A 27,736-nucleotide genomic window follows, 5' to 3' on the forward strand; every position below is an offset into this window, starting at 1 on the left:
CCAAACATGCTCATGAAGCACGGGTTTTAAAGCCAGATTTAGATATAATAATATGGAGCTATACCTACCTCACAGAGCTGAAAGAGACCTTGCAGGGTCATCGAATCCAGTCCCCTGCCTTCACAGCAGGACCAAGTACCATCCCTTATTTTTGCCCCAGATCCCTAAATGGCCCCCTCAAGGATTGAACTCGCAATCCTGGGTGTAGCAGGCCAACGCCCAAACCACTGAGCTATCCCTCCCTCTCCTCTCACCTTTTTCCATAGCTCAGTCTAGTACAAAGGCACATAACTAGGAGTAATGGCATGGGAATTACAAAAGGGAGGCCTTTTACTTACGATATTAAGGAAAACTTCCCAAGAGGTGGAATGGCTTCGTTTGGGACATTTCAAACTAGACTTGCCAAACAGTCATAAATGTACAGCTGGAAACCCGTTCCTACATCAGTGGGGAGATGAGTTGGGTTACCCCCAGAATTTCTATTACAATTTTTGAATGAGGCCTGAGGAAAAATGGTTTTCAGTTTACTAAGAAAATCTAAGCTAAGGAAAATGTACATCAAAATGTAGAAATTTTAAAGAAAACTTCAAGCCAGAGCAGCTCAGTCGGGCTCCAGATCCACTGACAGGAAAAAAGGAGCTTGAGGAAGAAGGGATACATGCTCCTGTATAAATCTCCCTGCGTGAGCTGTACTTAACATGGTTCCCTCTTATTCCAAAATGAATAGTTCTGATACTCAGGTGGGCTTCAACAGGCTGTCTCTGTGGAGATAAATTAATTTAACATGGGAAAAGGTCATTCAAGATTCTGAACCAAACTCTCTCAAGTGATATTCTGGGACTCCTGGACATCTATCATGTCTCAATCAGTGTGTAAAAAAAATCAAGACAATGTGTTTTAGCAGCAATTTCCCAATTTATTGAAACTGATTGATTTTTGCAAGTATGTCTAAGCTAATCCCATCACATAAAGTAATCATAATCAATAGGCATACCTTTGGCATGCCTAGGCAGACAAGAAACTGTGAGATCAACTAGAAAATAAGGTAATATTTACCTGAACTACATTTACAGAAAATCAGTACAACACACAGTCATGTTCTCCCACTGACTTCTGATTACTAAAATCTCCCCACCTCCCCAAAATATTAAACACATCTCCAATACAAACACAGGTTTATAATAATTAATATAAAGTCAGTATAATATAGAATATTCCCAGCAAAAAAAAAATAGTCAACAATCTTCAAACACTGTCTTGGTGGGTTTTTTATTTTTATTTTTGTAGACAGGTTTAAAGCATGTTGAAAAATAAATATATATGAAAGCATACACACAGCACTCTTACTATGCAGAAATTCTAGAAAAGGCAGAAATCCAGAACACAATATAGAATCTAAAAATAAAAAGAACCATTAAGTATGGCTTTCTCAAGAGTTGCACATGTCACAGAATGAGCTAAAATAAGATTATCTTTCATAATATTGCAAAAAATTCCAGTTTTTGCATTTTCTTGGAGGTTTTTTTTTTTTTTTTTTTATTAAAGGATGATGTGCAAAATTGGAAGCATTAAGGTGGATCTTTTTCACACAGGTGCCTATTCAAAGATGGCAGTGTTCTGACCCAACACTCTACTGCAAATTGAGAGTCAAAATATACAACTTTGTCAGGAACAAGAGTTTGATACATAACCCAAAGTAATAAATTCCCAAACATACATATATATAAAAAGTCAACTGAATGCGATTTTCACTTTGGAGTTGCAGAACATTTAAAGGCATAATTCAAGATACAAAACATAAAATGGGACCTAATGCTAAAGTAGGCTTCCTTTTGATAAGAAAATATTCCTTTAATAGTCCAAACACTATTTGTTTTTAAAAAGAGCCAGTCACTTCGAAAACCTTCATGAGACATGTCCTACTTCTCATCTCCCTGCAAAATCATTCTGTATCTTTGTGAGGTTTTATGGTGACCTTAAACTTTAATATATAAAGAAACAATACTTAAATATATATAAATTAGGATTTTTGTTTAAATGACTTTTTGAAAGAAACAAAAAGTGGCCAAGAACCTAAGTTGCCTGTATTGTTCAAGAAAGCTTTTAATGCAGTATTTTATGAAGGTCTAACTTACTGCATCATTTAGCATTCTTTAGGTATTTATTCTGAGCTGCATAGATAGTGTATATAAAACTGAAGAAATGCATTCAATCATTGAACTGCATGAGAAGTTAGCAAAGCTATATTTGAGATGCTCTTTGTAGTCCTGGCCCCATTTTATATATAAAAAAGATGAAAATAATAAAGAGATTCAGGGTACAGTGATCACATATTAACATATAAATTTTTTTTAAAAATTACACACATTTCCACTGAGATCAAATGTTTTATTTTTTCATTAAGGGAGTTCTTTTCTGAAACTAAATCTACATTTTATTTCTTTATGTATTTAAAGAAAATGAAATTTAAAAAGGGAACCTCAGTAAAATATATAAATTCCTGAAGGGAAATAGAAGAGTGGATGCTAAAGATTATTTGAGCTAGTGTTGGATAGAACAACATTTAGGCAGAATTTCTTTACACAGAACAGCAAAGAGAAATTTATATAGGCAGCAAATTACACAAGTATCTGGACACAGAAAAATGTGAGATATGGTTGGTAAACTCTAAACTGGCGCTCCAAATTTAGAAAGTCAAACACCTGCACGCAGTTGTGCATTTGCTGATGTCTTTGTGGGACTGGGCCTGGGGATGGACCTGGAAATTGCTGGTCTCTTTCCATGCTTAATTTCCTGTTTTCAAATCTGATTTCTTTTAATTTTTACATAGATTATCCCTGCAGTTAAACACAGTGCAGCTTCAGATTTCAGTTTATAACATAGAAGCGAAGTAACTGGTAAAGTTGTATAGAGAGCCCCCCTTTTCATCTGATGGAAAGCATCACCGTTTTCAAACTCACTTTCTTTCAAAAATAAAATCCCATGTCTCTTCCCCCATAGGGTGTGAAAGTTTAAAAAGCAATTCCTTAAAGGTTTTTAATTTCCAAATCTGCACACCTCCATCAAAAACAAAGCACTTAAAAGTATACATCACATATTAGAATGATTTATTTGGTATATATATTTATTTAGTGTAAGTTAGTAATATAGACGTATGCGCTATATTATAATTTTAACATTATAACAAGTTAGCTTTTTGTGGGTTTCTCTTCTTTTTTTGCATCCTCAATTTGAAGAGCACAGAAGTGGCACTGGTAGAAAACATTTATGAAAGCCATTTGGCTTCTTGTCCACCATTTTAAAAAAAGGAAAAGAAAAAGGCAATATAAAATATTTCCAAATAAAACACAAAATAAAGCTAAGCACCCCAAAATATTAATACAAAATCAAGTTCGCCCAAAAGGGGGCAGGGACAAGGGAAAAAGTCAATTCAGGATCAATACCTTTTGTTTCTCCCTAAAACATACTAGCTGAAGATAGTGAATTTGTATAGTGGAGTCAGGGTGGACGAAAAGTGGAATGTAGAAACTGAAGGTTTGTGGTTTCGGGTTTTTTTTTTTTTTCCTTTCTCCATTTTTAAATAGATTTAATATATAAAAAGCCAAGCTACAGGTTTCTTTAAAGTACTGTATGTATTTGTCTACATGTAACAAGTGATTGCTGGAAGTCTAGGGAAAAAATTAATATTTACAGAATAAATGGCAATAAATCCACAGCCTGCATATCTGATAGGTGAAAGCAGTCAAGTTCATGAAACAGTGGCCTGGTTTTATAATCAACACAGAGTGGACACAACTGCTGATTTCTTTTGCATTTAGAAAAAGGGATATAAAAAGGTCCAATCTTAAAATATTGGGGGGGTTTTAAACATAGTTATAGGGCTTTATAACAAGCTAAAATGCAAAAACAGCTTTTTACAGTTTCATAAAAATGGTTTTATATGCCCCTCCCACACTATTCCTTGAATATTTAAAGAATCTGGTTGCCCATTTTTGTCAGGTAACTTTCTCAATCCTAAATATTAGCCTAAATATCACATAGACAAGTGATCATAGAGCTTTTCTTTGAGCTAACAATAGATTTAAGACCATGGATTGACTTAGAAAAACATTTTTCCAAATTACTGACAAGTACCAAACTTGAACAGCAACAATTCTGGTGCTTATGCACAATGTGAAAGTATAAACCTTTGTGAGTGGAGTCCCAAAATTTGGAGAGGAAGAAAACATGCATAGGAAAATTGGGGAGATTTTGGTTTTTTTCCTTTTCAAGAAACTGAAGACAACTGCAGAGAAAGGAATAAAATACATAACAATGGTGATATGACCCTTCAAAGAGAGCAATGCCTAAATGTCCAACTATTCTAGGTAGCCAGGTGGGTAGGTTCCTGCATTATCACACTTCACTGGGAAGAGATTCCTGGCACCGAAGAGCTGAAAAACCTAAAGATTTGATTACTTGGATTTTGTACAGTAAAATCTGCTTTTATTTTACTCCCTGGGTAGAACCATGCTTTCCATTTTTTAAAATTAAACTGCAAGCACTTATATTGTTTTCCCACAAGAAAGTACCTTTCCCACAATTGGGGGGAAAATAGCACCTTTTAATAATTTGGCTTCCTAGATTTAACTGGTTGCCTCTTGGTCTTGTTTGTGGCAGGTTTCAAGACCACCATTAATCATACAGGTTGTATAAAAATCTGCTCCATAGCAAGAAAACAGTGAGGTCTTCAGCTTTTTTTTTTTTTTTTTTTTTAAGCACCAAAAGCATAAAGGTGAAAGGTTCAGCAGAAGCTTTTATTATGAGCAGGACACTTTCATTGAGTTTTTTATTTAAATGTTGTCATAGGAAGGCAGCAGTGGCCAATATGAACTGAACTATTTGGAACACACCCATGTAAACTCTACTGTATAAGAGGAGATGCTCTAGTGGAGAAATATGGTTCTCTAAAAGGGAAGGTTTACTTACTTGGAACCAACAAAGGAAGTTTTACTTAGTCAGTTAAACATACGGACTACACCTACAAAGTAAGTAGGAATGTTTCAGCTTGGCAAGGATGAATATAACAATTTGGGAAAAATCTTGACTTCAGAGCCAGGATTTCTCCCCTAGTTCCTTGAGTTATCACAATTTGTAATTCATTTTGCTAAATGACTTGTATTTACTAAAATTTGCATATAAATATGAAAAAGGCAGTTAGTTGACACCTAAGGAAGAAAGGTGACAACTTTCATGTAAACCAAGCAACTGGGTACTAAACTCTATGCGTCTTTTATAGCAAAAGAAATCTTATGGAAACACCAACACTCATTTCAGATAATAGAACTAAACAAGGTTGGAAAACTGGATACTGTTAAGATGCCAGTGGGCCCAAGTAATTTCATGATCTTTAACCTGATGTGCTATTTGGGAGTTAAGATCCCATGTTATGAAAGGGGTTCTTAAGGCTGCAGCCTGAATTGCTGTTTGATCTAACAGGCTCCATAAAAAAAATCCATACATTAAAAAAATTAAATATTTAAATTAATTCTTTGCGAAAGGCTTGGGTTATATGGAGAAGCCCTCAAACACACAGGTCAGTTTATTTACATGATACTAGTTTGTAAGTAAGTCCACTGCTGCTGTGAATTTAGAACAAACAAAACTTTTAAAAAAAACCAGTGGTTTGGGACACAAAACCTCCCTGGTATTTAATTCAGGGTGGGGAAGGTTTATAAAAGGAACACATGCTTTACACTGTCTCCTAGTCTCTCTCTCCCCCCTCACAGTGCTTACATCTTCAGAAACTCTAAGTCACTTGCATGCAATCTGATTTGCTCCCACAGAGAGGCAAAGACAGACAATCATATTTTTCCATGTGGGAGAAGGGGAAGGAGATGTAACTGATGCCACTAAAAGTGACACTTACTAATACAGTATCTGAATGGTACAGATAAAGGACTTGTTTGTTTAAAAAAAACCACAAACAACTCTTTTGCACACATGGACAACAACAAGGCTACTTAGTTTTTCCCAGCACACTCTGTCTTCCCTCCCTCCCCCTACAAACAAAATCTTCCCCGTTTCCCTAAGAAATCCAAGTAAAATCCTTGTCATTTTCTCCAGAGTTCTCTTGCTCCTGTGGAGAGTCGACATCTTCTTTGTCATCTTCTAGAATCACATCATCTTGTGAAATTCCTACATCATCTTTCCATTTTATATCATCATCATCCCCCATCTCTTCATCTCCCTCCACTTTCATGTCATCTGGATCCTCCATGTACTGGCCTTCACCAGGATACAATTCATCTGGAGAACCTTCTCCTCCATTCTGATCTAAGTGGCTTGTTATGCCTCGACCAGAGCAATCGGCACAAACTCCATGGCGGCGGGAACCATGCTTAATTCCCACGCTGGCTGCAGACATGAACACTCTGTTGCACACTTTGCATACATATTTTTTATCTTTACTGTGGACCTAGGGAAGGAAAAAATAGAAAAAAATTAAGGCAGGGAAGATGAAGCAGAGAATTGCAAATGTGGTCCAAGAAAGAAGAGATGCTTTCCGTTTTGCTGTAAAGGGAAAAAAATAATGTAGCCCGTAACTGTCACTGGGTGGTATTTCGAACAGAAATGATGGGTCCCAGGTATGACTTTTATCCACTATATTTCTACTAGTATTAGTAGGAAGGTATTTTACAATGCAATGGAAAATCCTTTTTTTGAAACACCTCTGACTGTGAAACCAATCATTTCAGCCTAAACCTCCTTGCTTCTCTTGGTCTACATTTACCACAGGGCACTAGAATGCACACATTCCTAAAATTCCTACTACATTTTGAAAGTCTCATACTATCTTAAAATAGCTGTCACCAGATGCTAGTTAAAAGCTACCCAGAAATATGTCTCAAAGATACAACAAGAATTTCAGTGTTTGCTATTGGTCAGACAAAGGAACGGTCTACCTTAGGAACATTTTCACTGGTGGTGTAACCATGTCAGTGTAGTTACACGGTGCAAACTGCTAATGTACCTGCACTGCACTGAAGTAAAGTAAGGTTTACTTTGGCAATTAACCATATTAAGTCATGCCTTTGCAAACCCTGTCTTGGATTGGTTCAGTGCATCTGTGTGAGAGGTGTACCCTGCTTTAGTTGCAGTGACACAATTACATTGATTAAGTTTTTCAAAAATGTTCCCAATGCAGACAGGCTCAAAGGTGGTAACTTATCAACAGGTGTCAGGATATTGTAACGCATGAATTTAGCGGTCTGTATTCCATCGTTATCACCATCACCATAGGCTAAAGAATAAAAATCTAATCAATGTATTCACTTTAAAACAAAACAAAAAACCAAACCACCTTCTAATGCACATCAGCTTCAAAATTTGTGTCTACTTTGACAGCTGAAGGTTTATCACAGAAGTTTCTGTTTCTTGAAAGAGTCACACAGCATTGTGTGTCTGAACATGGCATTATGCACAGCTATTACAGTTACAGAGTACGAGCAGCAGTGGAAAAGTAATCTGCAGAATTTATTCAGAGGGAGAACATTGTTCTAACTGACCCAAACGTCACAGTATAATAACCAGAACTAAATACTTGAAGAGTTTGTGTGTTTAAACACAGCTCCATACAAAGTATGCTAATACACGTAATCTCTGCCTTAGTGCATTTTCACTTTAGGCAAAGCAAGGGAGCCTATTTACTCATTAAACTCATTTGCTACACTCCACTCCTAAAGAAAAGAACGTATCAGTGGGGTCAGGATTACTGAACTCTACTTCAGTGGAGTCACACCAAAAATAATCTGGCACACGAACACATGCTTTTAAAAGTTCTTTCTGTTAAGATGTTACAATGCCAAGAGGTCTCTGGAAACAGCATTCAAATCAATTGTGACTCTCTATTCTTTGAATTGATGGGCCTACCATGTCCACCAGAGAAAAGATGTTTTCTGTTTGAGGGCTCTAAGGCAATTAAAACTATGCTGGCTATGCCACGAAGTTATAGTAAGGAACTGATGAAAAAACCCCAAATTAAAAGCTAGACTTTGACCTGACAATCTGAGTTTAGAACACATGCTTCCTCACATTGAAGTCAGGTGGTAAGTTGGCTTTTCCACACAAAAAAGGAGATAGGAGGACAGATATTAATGCAGCCCAACTTTCATTAGGCATAACTTGATCCAAAGTTTTTTGCATGACTAAATCTGAAATTAATCTGAAACCAGTCAGGAAATGTGCCACATAGAAAATGCCATAGAAAGATAAAACAAACAAACAGGTCAATATAGAGCTGTGCCATAAGTCACCTTTGAACAGGAGATGGCAGCCTTGCAGCTGAGCCACTGGTCTGGGATTCAGATCTGGGGTTAATTCCCAAATCTGTGGCAGATTGCCTGGGTGAGCTCGGACACTTCACTTCATCCTTGTGCCTAAATTACCCATCTGCAAAATGGGGATACTACCTATTTCCTTTCTTCCACCCTTCATCTGCTCTGTCTGCTTCGACTGTAAGAGTAGGTGAAGTTGGTCAGTTTCTTCTCTCTCCAAATACCTTTAGTTCAGCTGGGTAACCAATAAGGAAATTGAATATTCTAGTTGTAAGCACTCCGATTAGCCTATGATCGGAATAGGAGCATAGGAATTGCCATAGAACAACTGGTTTGGCTTCAGATCCAGGAAATGTAGATCTTCTGTGACTCAGTTAAAAATGTGTTTAATTGACCTTCTTTCTGAGTAAAAAAATGTTTTCACGTTGATGAGCCCAAATGCCTTTGGGAGCAAGGAAGTGGAGCCAGCACCACGAGAGCTGCCAGCAGACAATTAGAAAGTGGTCCATGGTCCTCAGCCAACATTTTCCCAAGGGGTCTCAACTTCCCAAGATGTGATTACGCTTGTCCTTGCTACAAGTTTTTGGGCCACCGTGTCCCCCTTTTAGTCGATACACCTTACATGCAACTATGTCAAGAGCACACACAGTATATGGGCAGTGCCTCCCCATATCCCCATGCTATCTACTGATTCAGTTACTGTGTTTCTAACCTTTCTGTTTGCTCACTTTACTCTCCTTTTCTGTGTGTTTCTTTTTTATACACCTCCTGTTACTCCCATTCCTCCTTTTTCCTGTCCATTTTTATTAGTTTTTGCTCTCTTGGTTTTTTCTCTCCCTTCCCCTTGTTCCCACTGCCTATTCCATCAATGACCAGAAAGCTACGCTGCTTGTGATGGAGGTGAATATTTACTGCTTTCACGTGGCCGAGACTCTTGTTCTCACAACTGAGCTGTGTATTGTGAGGGGTGACACACACAGATTGGACCAGCAAACTGCTTCCTGACCCTGCACTCCCCAGCCATGAGCTGTATCTCTTAGCAGCTTTATGAGGGCCCATCACAGGGCCAGAAAGGCTACCCATTTCTTTACCCCTAGCAGTATGTTTGCAGTGATAAATTGGTCCTGCTTTAACTGCTCCGTTGCTCTTCTCATGTGGCACCTTACCCAAGTTGGGAAACTTAACATAATCCATAAGTTTTGCTAAACAGAATGACTAGAGTCTGTTCAAACAACTTAACTCTGAGACTAGGAGTATTGTGTTCTTGATACTCCCAGCTGCCTTGAACTTTGAGAAACAGAAATCATCAGAGAGCTTAGTGCCCTCCGGAGTGGAGTGCTTGACTACAAAGTTGATTACAAAGTTAATGTGAGGAAGTGTTGCTCTTAGATATAAAGATTCGAGAGAATTTTTTGTTGAGTCTGGTGTTACATTCCCAGTTTCTGTCTGTTCAAATGCCTTAGTGGTGGTCAAATGCATTACAGGGGATGGGAATTATTCAGGAAACCCTTTTTCTCTGAGCTGGGACAGGAAATTACATATATTTGGGGATTCAAACTTGGATGTCAGTAGTCACAGTTCTCAATCCTGACAGCACAGCATCATCTCCTGCAGGCAGCAAGAGTTTGGGCACTTCACCCACTCTCATGTGCATTTAGCCATGGTACCAGCTGTGTTGGTCACAGACAATTCATTTAGAAAGCACCGAAAGAAGAAAAAAGTCTGCTATGTACACTTGATTTGTGCTACAAGAATTCTTACTTTCAACTGAAATTAGTTGATTTCCGGCTGTCTGTTTTTATTCATTATTTATATCACCTGGGGACCCCAAACAGGTTGTTATAGTGCCTGGGTCCCCAACCAAAGTTGGGGCTACGCTGTTTTAGCTGTTGCACAAATATATAATGAGAGGCTGTGTCCCTTCCTCAAAGATCTTACAGTCGAAGCAGACAGAGCAGATGAAGGGTGGGAGAAAGGAAATAGGTTGTATCCCCATTTTGCAGACGGGTAATTTAGGCACAAGAATGAAGTGAATTGTCCGAGCTCACCCAGGCAGTCTGCCACAGATTTGGGAATTAACCCCAGATCTGAATCCCAGACCAGCGGCTCAGCTGCAAGGCTGCCATCTCCTGTTCAAAGGTGACTTATGGCACAGCTCTATATTGACCTGTTTGTTTGTTTTATCTTTCTATGGCATTTTCTATGCGGCACATTTCCTGACTGGTTTCATATTTAGTCATGCAAAAACTTTGGATCAAGTTATGCCTAATGAAAGTTGGGCTGCATTGGTATCTGTCCTCCTATCTCCTTTTTTGTGTGGAAAAGCCAACTCACCACCTGACTTCAATGTGAGGAAGCATGTGTTCTAAACTCAGATTGTCAGGTCAAAGTCTAGCTTTTAATTTAGGGTTTTTTCATCAGTTCTTTATGAAAAAGTTAGGGCTTCTCTACACTTACCGGGGGATAGATGACGGCTGATCACTCTCCCGTTGACATTGCATCGTGTGAACCCCACAGTAAGTAGATCTAAGTATGTCACCCTCATCTACGTTATTCACGTAGCTGAAGTTGCATAACTTAGATCGATCTCCCCCTGTAATGTAGACAAGGCCTCAGTCATGCTTCTGCTTTGATCAACATTGAGTTCACCAAAGCCGGTGCATTCTTACTCCTATTGAACTACACGTTATTCCATGTTCTGAAATACTTTTCAAGATGGGTTCTTGAAAACTATTTGAAATACTATTGTATGTATTACCATATGTATATGAAGCAAACTCTTTTTTAAAAAAAGTTGGATAGTAGACCCATCCTAAAGAATGGATCTTAAAAGAGATTTAAAATGATCTATGCTGTATCCATGTATGCCGTTCTGTGTTACTGAAAAGATTTTCAGGAATCAAAACATTAACAACATCTCAGGAGATGGCAAAATAGGTAGATGAGGTGAGGTCCTCAGGGCCAAGAGAGCCAGAAGTGACACAATATGCACCAAAATGAACCATAACTTCAAACAGAAGTCCAGCAACCCAAACTTTTAAATGATTCTCCCCTCCACCCCGCTCCTTTTCTACATTTGATAGTCCAACTGGAATACTCAGAATGACGCACACAACTGGATTTTGCCATCAAAACATACTATTTCCATTCCCCCAGTTAACTCAAAAGATGTACCATCTAAAACAAAGGCACGTATGCTGTTTGTCTTCAGTGGTTGAAAATGACCACTTTCATGGTAGACAGACCGTATTCTTATTGTATTTGATAATAAGGATATTCACCAATATTTCAAAGGGGAATAACTGCCCTGGCTGCAACTGCACCAAATCCTAATGTAAAAAAGAAAAATATTCCACCCCGAACTATAAAGATCCAGGGAACCAGCTGGCATGACAAGGTGTCTACAACGGCAAAATTAACAACAGACCTTAAAACCTTTGTGTCTACAGGGGACAGAGCCAGCTGCTTGGATGTGCCTATTGAACACCAGAAGACTAACACCCAAAGGAAATAATAAAGGGACATCTCAAGGAGCAGTTGGTCCCAAGGCCAGATGGCTGGGCACTCATCCGAATGGACACATACTCATGGAAGGAAGTAAAAGACGGTGGGGTTTTAGATACCATAGCAACTGATAACATAAGCCCCTTGATCATTCTGGTTTAAGTGGTATGGGCTAACTGCCACCTTGTATATAAACACCACCACTTGGCAAGCTAAGGCATGACACTGGCATCTGCTGCAGGCAGGCAACTGCCTACCAGCTGACTACATACAACTCTTCCCAGAAAAAGGAACTGAACATTGTTTCAGAATGCACGTGTGAACAAAACAAGCTGAATTCACAATGTAGTATCTACATTAAAAATGTCAGTTTATATTTTAAAAAAGCTATAGCTTCTACAAGAAGTTGGGTGCTCAGCAACAAGGGAAGCTGTTATTTTTCCCTCACAAAGCCACTAGATTTAAGTAATTTCTGGTCACTATGGACACTGCAACTAGCAGGGGTCAGAAAATTTTTAGCAAAAACAGGGACAACCCAAAGGGAAAAACAAAACAAAAAACCCAACAGCAAACAGCAGATCAATACTTTTTGCTGAAGCCATTTAGAAATATTTGATTATAGGGCTACACATTTTCCTTGCAAGGTGGACATCCATTTTTGGAGACACAATGTGCATTGCAACCTCAAGGAAAGCGAGTGGTGATGTAATGTTAACTGATACATTATCCATTGGTTACTTTTGCTATTACATCTAGGCCCTCCAAAGTAAATGGTCATTTTAAAATAAAATAAATGAACCTTATTTAGAATATGTATTTCTCAGTACACATCTATAAATCAAATAGAAGAAAGGAAATATCAAAGAGGTATTTGCCATCTCAGGTCATGTGTGTGTTTTTCAGAAGCACAGCTGTTTATCTAACTCCTCTTTAGATAGAAATCACACTAGCAAAACTAACTTTTTATAGACAGTGTTTTAAGGGACAATATCAGATTTAAAACAATATTTTTAAAAATTAATGTCCTTACCTATGTTAACGTTGCATACATTACTAAAACTAGAATCTGTGCTGTTCATACATTTTGTATTTCTCTCAACCTGGACAATGAAAATATATCTGTCATTTTTGTTTCTAGTTAATTTCACTGTCAGCTTCTTATGCTCTAACACAATGGAAAAGTATCTGAGAAGCAAGGAATGCAGGGAAAATCTTATTTGCTTAAAAAACTTGCTCTGGATTTTAAAAAGATACCGCACAGAAACATTTCTACAGACCTGAGGTTATGTAAAAGCTTTAACAAACAAAACAAAACACATTTTTAAAACAAAAAATTGGGCTAAACAAAAACTAACTCAGGCCCTTTAAATCTTGCACATTGATTGAGGAACTGAAAGAAGCAAAGGCTTTGCTGGTTTAAACACATTTCCTTTTCTCTACTTTAACTTTTTACTCTGAGATGTATGTCTGGGAGTTATTTTTATAACAGGTGCAGCTTGCATTTGATGCACAACAACATTCATCTCCACAGTTCTACCTGCAAACTGGCACTAAGAAGCACAAACGTCTGACATATCAGGAAAATAAAGTTACAAGACAAATAAGCACAAGGAACAAGATTCCATGGGTTTCCCTCCCCATATTCAATTCACACAACCCCCAACACCTCCCCATAAGTGAAGATGAAGATACTGATTGAACTAGTAGCCTGTGGAAAGTGATGCTGTGCTAACTGGAAAAAAAAATCCGATGAACTATCCATTTTCTGGAGTCTTATACACAATCTTACCCTGTAGGGCTCTCACTTTTGTGAAAATACTCAGTCAGTGGGTTCCTCTGTAGAGATTTTTGTCAGTAAACCTGATGGGTCCATATTGTAACATCCAAAAAGCGAAGTGAACCTACCTAGTGCTTCTTCATAGAAGGAACAATGGTCTGAACCGAAACCAATCATGATTTTTAATTTATTTTAATTGTCATTTTCACTGTCCAGTTCGGGGCACCACCACACGTTAGGGAAGATGTGGATAAACTGGAGAGACTCCAAAGGAGAGCAACAAAAATGATAAAAGGTTTAGAAAACCTGACCTATGATGAAAGGTTAGAAAAACTGGACATGTTTAGTTGTGAGAAAAGGAGATTGAGGGGGAACCTGATGAGCTTCATGTTAAGGGCTATGCTAAAGAGGACAGTGATCAACTGTTTTCCATGTTCACTGAAGGTATGACAAGAAGTAAACCGTTAATCTATAGTAAGGGAGATTTAGGTAAGATATTAGGATAAGCTTCCTAACTATAAATGTAGTTAAATTATGGAATAGGCTTCAAAGGGAGGTTGTGGAATCCTCGTCATTGAAGGTTTTTAAGAACAGGTTGGACAGACACTTGTCGGAGACAGTCTAGGTTTACTTGGTCCTGACTCAGGCTGGACTTGACCTCTCGAGGTCCCTTGCAGTCCAACATTTCTATGATTGTTAACCCAACCTTTATCAGTTTCGTTATAAATCAGTTAAACTCTTTGGAATAACTTCGATAGTAGTAATGTTTTTTTTTTTATTCCATGTGAAACTTTTTCAGGACTTTATCCCTTGCCCTGCAAATCTGCACACCCAGTTGGCACTTTCAAAACAACATGCCTAACCTCTGGCCATAACTGGATTCTGAGGGACAAGCTCAACTGCATATAAAGAAAAGCTACAGATATCTCAGAGATGTCTGATACATCTCCCCACGTATATACTAAAATAATTTTAACTCCACTTCAATACACCATGGTAGTGACCTGAATGGTCCTTCCTTATAGCAAAAATGGAGATCTAAGATGGATTTGTACAAAACTACCTCAACTTCACTTCTGAAAGACAAGAGAAGATAAAAATATGCTACATTTAACCTGTTTAAAACTATCCACTACAATAGGAAAAAAACCTTGCAAATGTCAGGATATTCAAATGTGTTATATTTAACTTAAACTATCGTTTTAAATCACCTTTTCAAAATCTGGTGACGGGAGAGAGGATTTCTCTGTGGATATCTGCTGTTTGACTTATAACCAGTAAAACATAAATCAGTCTAAATTTATCTTTAATCTTTTGTGATACCTTAATTTACATGTACTTCACATGGAATCTACATCATCCAAAAGGAAAAGCTGTCTCCAGCTCCTATCTGTCAAAACCCATTAAGGTAAGGGTCTTTCTTAGCCTGGAAGATTTTAGTCAGTCTTTCAGCCCACAATCAAGAACTGTTGCTTCTGAAGATAATACATTCCACTGAATTCTCTAGTAGTTGCATCTACTTGCAAATTCAAAATTAAAAAGGTGATAAAAGGTAAAAGCAAGCAAGTTATTGAACTGGCTCTAATAATTCTTTTCAGTGATTTCTCTGCCCAGCACTCTTTTCCCCTTTCTCTCCCATAGTGTTACAAACCAGTTGATGTATGAGAAAGTATTACTATGAAGCCGCCACCATCCCTAAAATTAAAGCTGAAACTGGTGTTTGTGCTACAGACCTGATTTAAGGGGGAAAGGGACAGTGCTGGTCTTGGCTGTTGAAACTATTGTGCTAGAAGTTGACATAAAATTTGTTCTTTTTAAAGTAACACTGTTTCAAGGTGGGGGTGTTTTTTTTTGTTGTTGTTGGAGAAAAATGTGAGTTAGTTTTAGATTCCTTTGTGTCAAATTCTAGCCCAAACATTCTGTTTAAAAATCAAACAAAAATAAACTTGGTAAGGTGTTAGATTCTAGCACTTCTAGTTTGTGGGTACTGAATTTATTATAATAAATAGAAACTGCCAGGGTATTAACAGGTTTCAGAGTAGCAGCCATGTTAGTCTGTATTCGCAAAAAGAAAAGGAGTACGTGTGGCATCTTAGAGACTAACAAATTTATTTGCGCATAAGCTTTCGTGAGCTACAGCTCACTTCATCGGATGCATTCAGTGGAAAATACAGTGGGGAGATTTATATACATAGAGAACATGAAACAATGGGTGTTCCCGTACACACTGTAACGAGAGTGATCACTTAAGGTGTGCTATTACCAGCAGGAGAGCGGGGGGGGGGAAAAACCTTCTGTAGTGATAATCAAGGTGGGCCATTTCTAGCAGTTGACAAGAACGTCTGAGGAACAGTGGGGAGGGGCTTGGGGGGGAGAACAAACATGGGAAATAGTTCTACTTTGTGTAATGACCCATCACTCCCAGTCTCTATTCAAGCCTAAGTTAATTGTATCCAGTTTGCAATTTAATTCCAATTCAGCAGTCTCTCGTTGGAGTCTGTTTTTGAAGTTTTTTTGTTGAAGAAACCCATTGTTTCATGTTCTCTATGTATATAAATCTCCCCACTGTATTTTCCACTGAATGCATCCCATGAAGTGAGCAGTAGCTCACGAAAGCTTATGCTCAAATACATTTGTTAGTCTCTAAGGTGCCACAAGTCCTCCTGTTCTTCTTCCAGGATATTAAGGTCTTGAAAAAGTAGCTAGTGAGTATGAACAACAATATTTGCAACAATTATATCTAATTTCACTATCACCAGATGGGGCTTCATGTCATCTCTACTATCCCACAGTCTCACCCCACATCATCAAGGTGATGGACTGTCAGGTGCAAGAAATCTAGAAATGATGCTAACAAATGCATGGAAGGGAAAATACCACAACCAAAGAAGGAAATTTGACAAAAACAACGCACACACAATGTCATGTGTTTATAACAACACCGCAGTTGAGACAAGCTAGCAAGTTACAACAGCACACATTGACCTTCTAGCAGCTCTCTGAACAGCAAGCAATCTTTAATTAAATGATAATTAAGCACAACAAGATAGCGGTAGTCCTGGATCAGAATTTCCTTGCTTTTACTGGGTGGTGTATTACTTAAAAAAAAATTGTTCCTAATTATTCAGTCTTTGGCCAACATTTTTGATCCTAAAGATACCATTGCCTCTTGTGCCTTGAAACACCAAAGCCTAATAGGTCCTCCACAGCAGTCTATGTTGCATTAAAAAGTAGTTTAGTGCACCAAGAAGTGAGGATTGGAGTTTGAGATCCCAGCTCAGTCCCTCACCTTAGGGCCAGGAGCACTAAACAGGGTTTGCAAACCACTTCAAATTGTTCTTCAGCAACTCCTCTGGTTGAGTTGGAGGACCAGATGTTGAATAACTCCAGAGGAACAATAAGCAAGATACTGGGACTTTTAAAGGTAGAGAAAACAGGAGAGAGGTCTTCTGCATTCCATAAAAGACTCAGAAGAGCACCAGGGAAAAAAGAGAATACAAATCTAAGTCAGGTGAAGTTCCTTTTCTCCTTAATCACAACAACAAACCACCTTTCTGTTTTCCAACTACTTCAAATGCTTCTACTTACCAAGGTGTGCCGTTTCATGTGCTCCCTGCGTGTGAATTTTTTCCCACAGATTTCACAAGGATAGGGTCTTTCTCCTGTATGGGATCGCATGTGTCTCTTCAGGATACACTGATGCATGGCTGAGAAACTGCAGTATGGGCACTTAAATTTCTTTCTGATGACTGTGAATTCATTTACTGAAAAAGAGCAACCCAAGAGGGCAGGTTACAACTCAAAACATTTCAAATAATCCATTTTCTTGCTTAATTTTCATTAATGTTTTTGCTGTCAGACCACATTCCCACTGTTTTATGCTCTGCATAAGGAAAACATTTAACAAGTTCAATTACGTTGCACTGTCTTTCTAATGTCTGCCTTATTAAGTGGAAGATTTTAACTAGGGTACTTATACTGTGTCAACACAGCTGGGAACTTCAAGTATCTTCCCCAGAGAAACTTGTTGATAAGACTGTACACCAGGCTGTCAAATATTTAGCAACAGTAAAAAAATGATGCAATTTCCTTAATGTCTGTTAAAGTACAAAACAAAAAGGGATTATAATCTGCTATAATCCTAAATTATTTTCAGGAATTGGTTGGCCAATATAGAGACATCTGAAATTCAAGCATAGTTCTAGTTAGTGACAGTGCCCTCATGTACTGAAACAGCTACATGCAGAATCAGGTCAGAAATAACTAGCTGTGAAGAGAGGATCACAAATGTGACATATTGATAGCAGTATGTCGAATTTCTCTTTAAACCCCTAAGTAAAACGAATGAGTGAAATGCAGTTTATAGGAAACCAGGTACTGTGGAACTATTGCCATTAATGTTCAAAGATGAAGGGGTGTCTTAGACAAAGACAGAGTTCACCATGCAAGCATTTAACAGTAACCATCTTTAAAGTAGCATACTATTGCTGCAAATACGGAGAGTAGCAGAAAGCAGATACAAAATCTTTAATGAAAGCGCAATTCTTGAAAGTGTGTTCACGGTCCAAATTGTATAATCTTTGCGAGATTAATTTTCTTATCACATTTTCCTGAATGATTTGGAAGAGAATGAATTTTTATAAGTTATTCCTGTGCTGTCAACGTTTCTCCTTTTGCCATCCTTTTAGAGGTAAGTGCACTCAAACTGGACCCCAGGGATACATACAGTATTCACAGCCTAATGGCCTAATTTGCCAACAGAATGCACATAGAAGCTGTGTTGCTGTTTCCCCCTCCAAATAAAAATGAAAGTGGAACATGCAAAACAAAGCAGGGGAAAACAGAAGATCTGATATTCCTTAATGGAACCCACCCATTATACATTTGGAGGTCATTGTCTTTGTGCATGTAATGTTTGATATCCTCCCACTAGTGATTCTCTTAGTTGCCATTACTATCTGTTAAATATTACCCACTTCAATGACTTTGCCCAAAGCAGTTTTACTGCTAGTAAGGACCTGGATTCTTAATCTTAAGGATACTGGTTTGCATTCAATAAAAGCAAATTCTAGTCGACATCTTAAACCTTGGTGGGCTTAAATATGCTATTGTTCTAAGTAGATGGCAAACCAGCGCTGTGTTTTCAAATGAAGCACTGCATGTAGGAGAGAGAAGGAAAAAAGGGAAGTCTAGTGTCTATTATGGTCTTATGTCACTAAAGGTACCGAGTTAAATTACAAGATGCATACTCAAATATTACATCCTGCAAAGATCCCAGTAGCTAAGTCAACGCTGACAGCTCTCAGCGTCTCACAGACCCACACCCTTCAAGTGCAGTTGTACTCTGAGAAATGAACTATTTTTAAATGACACCTTTTTACTCAGCAGGCCTGCTCCCTGCGTGTATTCCGTCTCATCGGCTTACTCTGGTGACCAGTTCTTTTTAAAAATTTACTTCTATTTGCATGGCAGAGCAAACACAACGAGAGTGGGAAACTAGGTTTGATTCCTCATGCATACACAGTGAAGACAATCCTTTGAAACCCCATTGATTAGTATGGGGCTGCACAAGTGTCACTGAAGGCTTAATCTGAAGATATTGAGTTGCACAGGAACACCTGGGAACAATTTTGGAAAAATTTTTATTGCTGGAACTGATACGCAAGAAGGATAGAAGAAAAAAACATTTTGAAAAAAACTTGACTGTCTCATTATTAAATTTCCAGGGCTAGTACTTGGAGAACCAACCAGTCTTCTTAGTTGTAAGCTGTGAAATTCAAAGTAAAAATCAATTAAACAAACACTGAACCACAGTGGGTTATGGTTTTTTCCCTCCAATAGAGAGACTTTTTAGACTAGAACCATACTCATATGCAGATGGTTACTTGTAGTCCATGTAACTTATTTCTAAGCATATAGATGGAAAATCCTTCACTTTTTTTGTCCACATTTAACTATTTAAGTGCTGTGCCCTTGATGACAGAGGAAGAATCATATATCCAGCAGAACAGCACCTGTTGTGCTACTCAACACAAAAAGATAGGTCTTGATATTCCATTACTTTCAGTGGAATAATTGAAGAGTAATGCAATTTTCTCCCCTTTTTAAAAAGCATACATAATAAGATAATAAAGGGGCCACCTGTTGCATACTTGTAACCAAATCTGTTACGTTATGATTTCCTATACATTTAAATGTTACTCATTGGTTATATTCTTATCTCTAGGCCTGAAGATTGTGGATTCAAATAACACCCAAAGACGGAGGCACCTACCCAGTGTTGCAATACACTGTAGGATTATATAAGGAAGTACTATTAGAAACATTATTCCTTAGGGGATCATTCAACAACCCCTTCTAACTTTTGCTGACTGCCCAGGTAGAAGTTAGAATGCACAGCACTTTTATTTAATGAGGAGGAAATGAACATATTTCATCAGATGCCAAAAGCTAAGCAAGGTCACATTTGTTCAATACGCGAACAGGAGACCAAGCAAAATACTGAGTTCTGTAAATTTTGGTGATTCAAAACGTTGACTTTTTTTTTTTTTAAATTAAATGAAAAAAATTGGCTTTTTTTTTTTTTTTTTTTTTTTTTACAAGAAAGGATTTGGCTGAAAAATGTTGTACCACTCTAGTACTAACTGATTGAGAAACACTCTTCTCCAGGCCAGTACTGTAAAAAATGCCCCACGTTTGTGCTGGGGTGCTGGGCTTCCACGTGCCATTTTTCAGATAACGCACAAACATGGTACTAACAACAACTGGTTGGAACATTTCTAATGAAATGTATTTTCATTGAAATATGTTGTTAAATCGAAGAGTAAATGTTTCAGAGACCTATCAGTTTTCTAAGATTTCTAAGGTCCAGGGCTTTCTGGTCATTTCTGACGAGAGAGAGATCATAGAATCATAGAATATCAGGGTTGGAAGGGACCCCAGAAGGTCATCTAGTCCAACCCCCTGCTCGAAGCAGGACCAATTCCCAGTTAAATCATCCCAGCCAGGGCTTTGTCAAGCCTGACCTTAAAAACCTCTAAGGAAGGAGATTCTACCACCTCCCTAGGTAACGCATTCCAGTGTTTCACCACCCTCTTAGTGAAAAAGTTTTTCCTAATATCCAATCTAAACCTCCCCCACTGCAACTTGAGACCATTACTCCTCGTTCTGTCATCTGCTACCATTGAGAACAGTCTAGAGCCATCCTCTTTGGAACCCCCTTTCAGGTAGTTGAAAGCAGCTATCAAATCCCCCCTCATTCTTCTCTTCTGCAGGCTAAACAATCCCAGCTCCCTCAGCCTCTCCTCATAAGTCATGTGTTCCAGTCCCCTAATCATTTTTGTTGCCCTTCGCTGGACTCTCTCCAATTTATCCACATCCTTCTTGAAGTGTGGGGCCCAAAACTGGACACAGTACTCCAGATGAGGCCTCACCAATGTCGAATAGAGGGGAACGATCACGTCCCTCGATCTGCTCGCTATGCCCCTACTTATACATCCCAAAATGCCATTGGCCTTCTTGGCAACAAGGGCACACTGCTGACTCAACACTGCTGACTCAAGATGCCCAAATTGAAAATCTGATCTTTTCTATAAGAATAATGGACATTTCAACACAATTCAATTTTGTGGAAACATTTGAAAAATTTTGTTTTTGTTCTAACATGGAATGAAATCAAATTTCAACAACTCAAAATGTTGCCACGAAACAGAATTGTCATCTTCTGGCTGGCTCTAATCCTGACCACTTAGAGGGAAGATCCAAAGTACAGTTTCCTTCTCCATCAAATGGGGCAGTTATTTTTAAATCTACCTCTAAATTTCCTCAAATCAGCACTTTGAACTTAATAGTCTTCACGTCTTGTCCCAGACTGTTGCTCTGTTGTGTTCTATAGCTCTTGTGTTCCACCCTGAAGTTATTTAAAGCAGCTCTGGAAAACTGTCATGAAAATTTACTAGTCCAAGCACAAAATCTATTCACCCACCTGTACCATGGTGACTATAATGATAATAATGAAAAAACAAAGACTATTTTATTCACTTGTCAGAAAAGATTACCCACTCCAGTCAAGTAGAATTTCATAAGGTTACTTTAAAGGGATTACACCCATGCATGCAAACTGCTTTGGGAACCTATGGAATGAAAGGTGCAAAAGAAAAGATAGAACACCTGAGTTCCCGGCACCATTCATTCTCAATAAAGCATATTCTAATGTCCACTGCTCTCTGCCAGCTATTGTTGATAAAACAATAGCAACACCTTGCTTGTGCAGTCATTGTGCTACTAGTATTTAACTTGTTACTTGTAAAGCACTGTTGAAATAAACTAGAGAATGGAAAGGTATTCTAGTGTATTTTATTTTTCCAACTTGCCTGGGAGAACTTAAAGTATATGAAAAATATTTTGCCTTTGCATTGTATCTAACACATTTCCCAGTTTATTTCTTTTATGAGCAATCTTTAGCAAGTTTGAATATTGTGAAGGACAAAGATATTTATGATAATCTGTTGCCAATTTCAACGGGATAAGATCTCTCAGCTGCTTGACCACTAACACTAGGTTATACAAACAAAACATTTGCACTCCACAGGATCACCATAACCCAAATACTACAGAATCTAGACAAGGTAAGCAAGCTATAAACAGATCAGGTAAGATCAGCCAAGGTCAGCTAAGCTTCCCACAGCTACACGGCTATTTTCAGTATTGTCTAACAATTTAAACATAACATACATAACTACATAAGGGTCTTATTAAATTCTCAGCTATCCAGCTCTGTTGGATTCCTTCATAGGTGGTTATTTACAGGAATTAAACTAGTCACAGGTGCAGTAAACAAGGTTCCTGCAGGGCCAGCGTTGTGAACAGGAGATGTTCCCTCTCATGTACAGTTAACCAAATCAGTTAAAAAAAAATGCTGTCCTAGTATGGCAAAACAAATTGGGTCCTTTCAATGAAAATGCCTCAAATTAACAGCAAATTTGTGATATTTTGGATTAGCTTTCACCACCACCTAAAAAAAGTCATTAATAGTAATCTACTGGTGAAATACACTATAAATAAATGCAGGACTTGATCCTCTCACCGATGGGGTGGAGGAAATTTTCCCCTGTGGGTGTGTGAAGGAGTGCTGAAGCTATCCATTTCTGCAGAATTTAAGATGTTCTTTAAAAAAATCAAGTGTGATCCTTGCAGTTGCAAAGAGAACCTTCCAAATGAGAAGTGATACAGTACTGCTTTCCTGAGTCCGCAAAGACAGACTGTTCTAAGCGCCGCCGCTGCTGGCATTCCCAATTTAAGCGGAGTCAAGCTGACAAGATTATGGTTAGTTTCACTGTTGCTATTTAGAATCCTGACAACAATGCAACTGTAAATCAGTTTCACACTGTCGACCAAGAAACCTCTTACCAGCAACAGAAATAGGTACTGGAGCTATTCAGAAGAGGTAACATAGAATAGAAATTGAAAAGCTAGAGTAAGTCACAACAACATGTGGCTGTTTAGAACAGAAACTGAAGAAAAAATTACTGCTGTTTCAACTGTAGAACTTTATGTAGGCAGAATGTAGTTAACAGTGTTACAATTAGCCAGGATGCCACCTATACCATGAGTGCCATGAGAGTACTCACAGAAATTAAGTGCCCCCAACACCATTCTGCGATACGGTGTCAATTCTGATCTGTAGATTACAAAGGCAAGAGAAGAAGGGATTACTGTGATCCTCTTGTCTGACTTCCTGTATAATTCAAACCATAGGACTTCCCTGAATTAATTCCCATTTGAGCTACAGCAGATCTTTTAGAAAAACATCCAGTCTCGATTTTAAAATTGCCATTGATGGATAATTCATTACAACTCATAGTAAGTTGTTCCACTGTTAAAGATTTATGCCTTATTTACAGTTTGAATTTGACTAGCTTCAACGTCCAGCCATTGGATTTTGTTATACTTTTTTCTGCTAGACTGAAGAGCCTTCTATAATCCAGGTACTTATAAACTGTGATTAAGTCACCCCTTAATCTTTGCTCTTTGTTAAATAGATTGAGCTCCTACAGTGTCTCACTTTAAGGCATAATTTCCAATCCTTTAATCATTCTTGTGGCTCTTCTCCAAAACTTCTACAATTGATCATCATCCTTCTTGAACTGTGGACACCAGAACCGGACACAGTATTCCAGTAGTGGTCTCACCCGTCCCAGATACAGAGGTAATACAACCTCTACTCCTACTTCAGATTTCCCTGTTTATACATCCAAGACTCACAACAGTCTTTTTGGCCACACACTCACACTGGGAACTCAAGCCCAGCTGATTATCCACCAGGACCAGCAACTCTTTTTCAGAGTCACCGCTTCCCACAATAAGAGTCCCCCATCCTGTAAGTGAGGTACGTTCCTTGTTTCTAGATATATGACTTTACATTTGGTCATATTAAAACACATAATTTGCTTGCTCCCAGATTACTAAGCGATACAGACTGCTCTGTTTCAGTGACTTTTCCCATTTTACCATTCCCCAATCTTTTCATCATCTGCAAACCTTATCAGTGATGATTTTATCTTTCCTTCCAGGTCCTTGATAAAAAACAAAAGGTTAAATGCAGTAGAGCTAAGAACCTTGCATGTCTCCACTAGAAACACACCCACTCAATAATTCCCCTTTTACAATTACATTTCAAGGCCTGTCAGTTAGCCAGTTTTTAATCCATTTTATGTGCGCCATGTTAATTCTGCATCTAGTTTTTGTTTTGTTTTTTTAAATCAAAATACTACGTGGTACCAAGTCAAATATCTTACCAAAATCTAAGTATATTCCACCAACACTATTATAATCTTTATCAACCAAACTTGTAACCTCATTTAAAATAAAGATATCAAGTTTGACTGGATTTATTTTCTATTAACCAAAGCTGATTGGCATTAACTATATTACTCTTCATTAATCAAGTCCCATAACAGCTATTCCATTAGTTTCCTGGGATAGATGTCAAGCTGACAGGCCTATAGCTACCCACGTCATCCTGCTTACCCTTAAAAATATTGGCATCACATAAGTTTTCTTCCAGTGTTCCGGAACTTCCCCAGCATTCCAAGAATTATTAAAAAAATCAATATGACTGGTTCAGAAAACTCAGAGGTAAGAATGCCACTTACTGTACACATTACTTCCTACAACACTAAGATGCCCCTTGGAGGTCTTCCCTCAACTTATTGTCCAGACAACATATGGTTTAAGCTTGCGAGGCTAAATAAATTACAGTGAAATGTTGCATGTTACTGAAGACATAAAAGTCCCCAATTTCAAAGCCAAGGTATACAGTTCCAGGAGTTAACCAGGCAAACCCATGTACAAAATGTCCATTTACGTCACTTTGGATGCATGGTCATAGCAAATCCATGCAAATAATGCGTGTATTTGGATACCTAAACAGTATGGAAAAACCAGGCACAAAAGCTTTGAGAGAATGGTGAAAACAGATTGAACCACTTTAACTATTTCTGCTTACCAAGAGAAAGATGTGAAAGTTTTATGTTAAATTCAGATACAAACACCGTTTCAAATAACAGATCCAGAACATTTTATGATAATATCCCTCAAATTCACTGCTTTGGGTATTACAACGAATCTCAGTGCATATGACAAATTTTGCCGTTTACTTAAGATTAAACAGACAGAGGACAATAATTTTTGCAGTTATAATTTTATTAAAAACTAAATATTTTGTCAAATATCCATATATTTTTATTTCTGCATCTATAATCTAAAGACTTGAAAAATAAAAGCATCATTAGAAAAACTAATACACAGTTTCATTTTAGAGTTTCACAATACTATCTATCTGTTAAACACACATGCCTATAAGCACATATATTTAGTCAATAATATATTAACCTCGGTATGGACATACAATGCATTTTTTGGTCTAAATGACAAAGTTTAAATGTACGAACTATTTGCCCTAAATAAAAAGGCTAATATTAAATATTTACAACACTTAAGAATAGCAGCATCTGTAAACAAAGAAATGATCATTGACCAGATTACCAAAATCATTACCAGCAACGATACATGGCAAATACATGAAGAATAGTACCAAGAAATGAAATATGCATTACGAACAGAGTTGTATTTTGAACAAAAACTGCAAAAATAAATAATTTAATAAATTCATTTATATAAAATGAGCATTTTAAAAAAAGTTATCCAGCAACACTACAAAAACTTTGGCATTACTGTCTCAAGTTATCTATCTTGTTTCACTGAGGTAAATTTTCATTGTTTTACATTTTTAGAATTCTCTCCTTGCTAATACATGTTAGCTCCCCTCCTGCTTTCCTACCTGAAAAAGTGATGTGCAGGTTTAACACTATCCTGGTTTGTACATGCATTTCCTGCATACGATCTTTTAAAAAAACCTGTTTGCAAATCTAAAACTCCAAACAAGTTCCCAATGGTGAAAGATAAAGACTTTTTTAAAAAGCATAAATCTGGTCTGTCGACTATCACTGCTAAACAGAGACAAATGCGTAGATGATATAGGAAAACAAACGGTTGTACAATGTTTATATGCATTAGTCCTATCATGTAACATACTCACATCAATGATGTTATTTCCACTCTAGTTTAGAATATGCACGCTAACTCAGTGATAAAGGGAACCCATTTCATTTAGCATCACATGAACTATAGAAGACATTTTATTGTAAGGTTTGTCTGCAGTTTGGAAGATTTGTAGTCAACACCCTCCCCACCAAAAAAACCTACAGCTAAATTTATGCTTTCTTAATATGTTGCTAATCTCATTTGCAACAATTATTCATAATTTTTTCTCTTTATTGCTGATTGCTACCGTCAGGACCTCCAAAAAGATCTGTTTATAATTCAAAGCCCAAATTATGGAGACAGAATTTCTGGAATCCTGTGCAGTAACTAGATCATTTCTGTGCCATATATTGTTTGGCATTCCCCTGCTTCAGTTGTCCACCCAAATATACTCTCATTACTGCAAGACTGCAATATATTATTTCATTTGGTGTGTTATTAGCACTGCCATCCTTAAGACAAGATGTTAAACCAAAAGCAATTTCTTCTGATTCTATGGAAATTAATTTTTTTTTAAATTAAAGGGACAACTTGTTTCCTGACCAAAATTCTCGCTCTCAGAAACAGCTGCTACATTTCCTATACAGTTACATCAATACCAGCAGCTATTTTGTAAAACACTGCATAACTATTGCATAAAGGTGCTATATAAAACTAAATTTTATTCTACAAGTCTGTAATTTATGCATATGCTGTGTTACTGCATGACAATTATTGGAATACTGAATCTTTTGGATGCCAACAAGTGTTTCACAAAATAGCTTGAGGCAAGTTTTTTCCCCTTCATTTTACACATTAGACTGCATTTTAAGCTTAAACTATATCTTTTGTTATTTACATGGTAAAACCAATAATCCCTATCACATCATCTCCTACTTCCCAATTTTGAATTTAAAAATACAAGTTTAAGAAAGTTTTCTATTACATGTTTATATAAACATTTGCTATATTGTTCCCTGAAATTCTAATGTTTGTGGTTTTTTTAATTAATTTGCTCCTACCTGTGAAGACAAGAACTTGCAAGTCACTCAAAAAGTTGGATAAGTATTTGCACAGGTGCCAGGAATCAATACGATCGGTATTGACTGTACATATTACAATAAAATGCCTACTTAACCTGTCTAATAGAAAATAATTTCTTCCACTGCTATGTGATCTCATTTGGATGTTAAATTAATTTAATCAAGTCCCTTAAACATTAGGGAAAGGAGAGGGCTAATCTAGTTGAAAGAATGTTATCTAGACATTTTCACAAAGAATAACACAAAATTAAATAAAGGACAGACTTAAAAACATCAAAACAGCAAACTCTGCAGAAAATGCTAACAGAAAACATTAACAAAAATCAGAGAACCCACAGGGGCATTGGTTAGAATGAGAGAAAAGAAGAGGAAATGATCAAGGGTCTTCTTTCATGATCCACCTACTCCTTCTATTTATAAGATGTATTCAGTGACTTTAACAGTTCCTTATGTGTTTCATTACATTTATTACCATTGTGGCAATTTGATTTCTAATGACTGAACCGTAGCATCAC

The 27,736-nt window shown here is 37.5% G+C and overlaps 1 protein-coding gene across 2 annotated transcripts in view; it reads right to left on the reverse strand.

Moving 5' to 3' along the window:
* Nucleotides 1-895: 895 nt before the first annotated feature.
* Nucleotides 896-27,736, reverse strand: part of ZBTB46 (zinc finger and BTB domain containing 46) — a 109,019-nt gene continuing 82,178 nt past the window's right edge. For both annotated transcript variants that reach the window (XM_073308924.2, XM_073308923.2), the window contains 2 exons: nucleotides 17,185-17,360; nucleotides 896-6,457 (listed from right to left, as the gene is read on the reverse strand). In XM_073308924.2, coding sequence (XP_073165025.1) covers nucleotides 6,068-6,457; nucleotides 17,185-17,360 — 566 coding nt within the window. In that variant the 3' untranslated portion in view covers nucleotides 896-6,067. The remainder of the gene's footprint in view (nucleotides 6,458-17,184; nucleotides 17,361-27,736) is intronic.

Source organism: Lepidochelys kempii, chromosome 13, assembly GCF_965140285.1.
Source record: "Lepidochelys kempii isolate rLepKem1 chromosome 13, rLepKem1.hap1, whole genome shotgun sequence".
Classification (NCBI taxonomy): Eukaryota; Metazoa; Chordata; order Testudines; family Cheloniidae; genus Lepidochelys; species Lepidochelys kempii.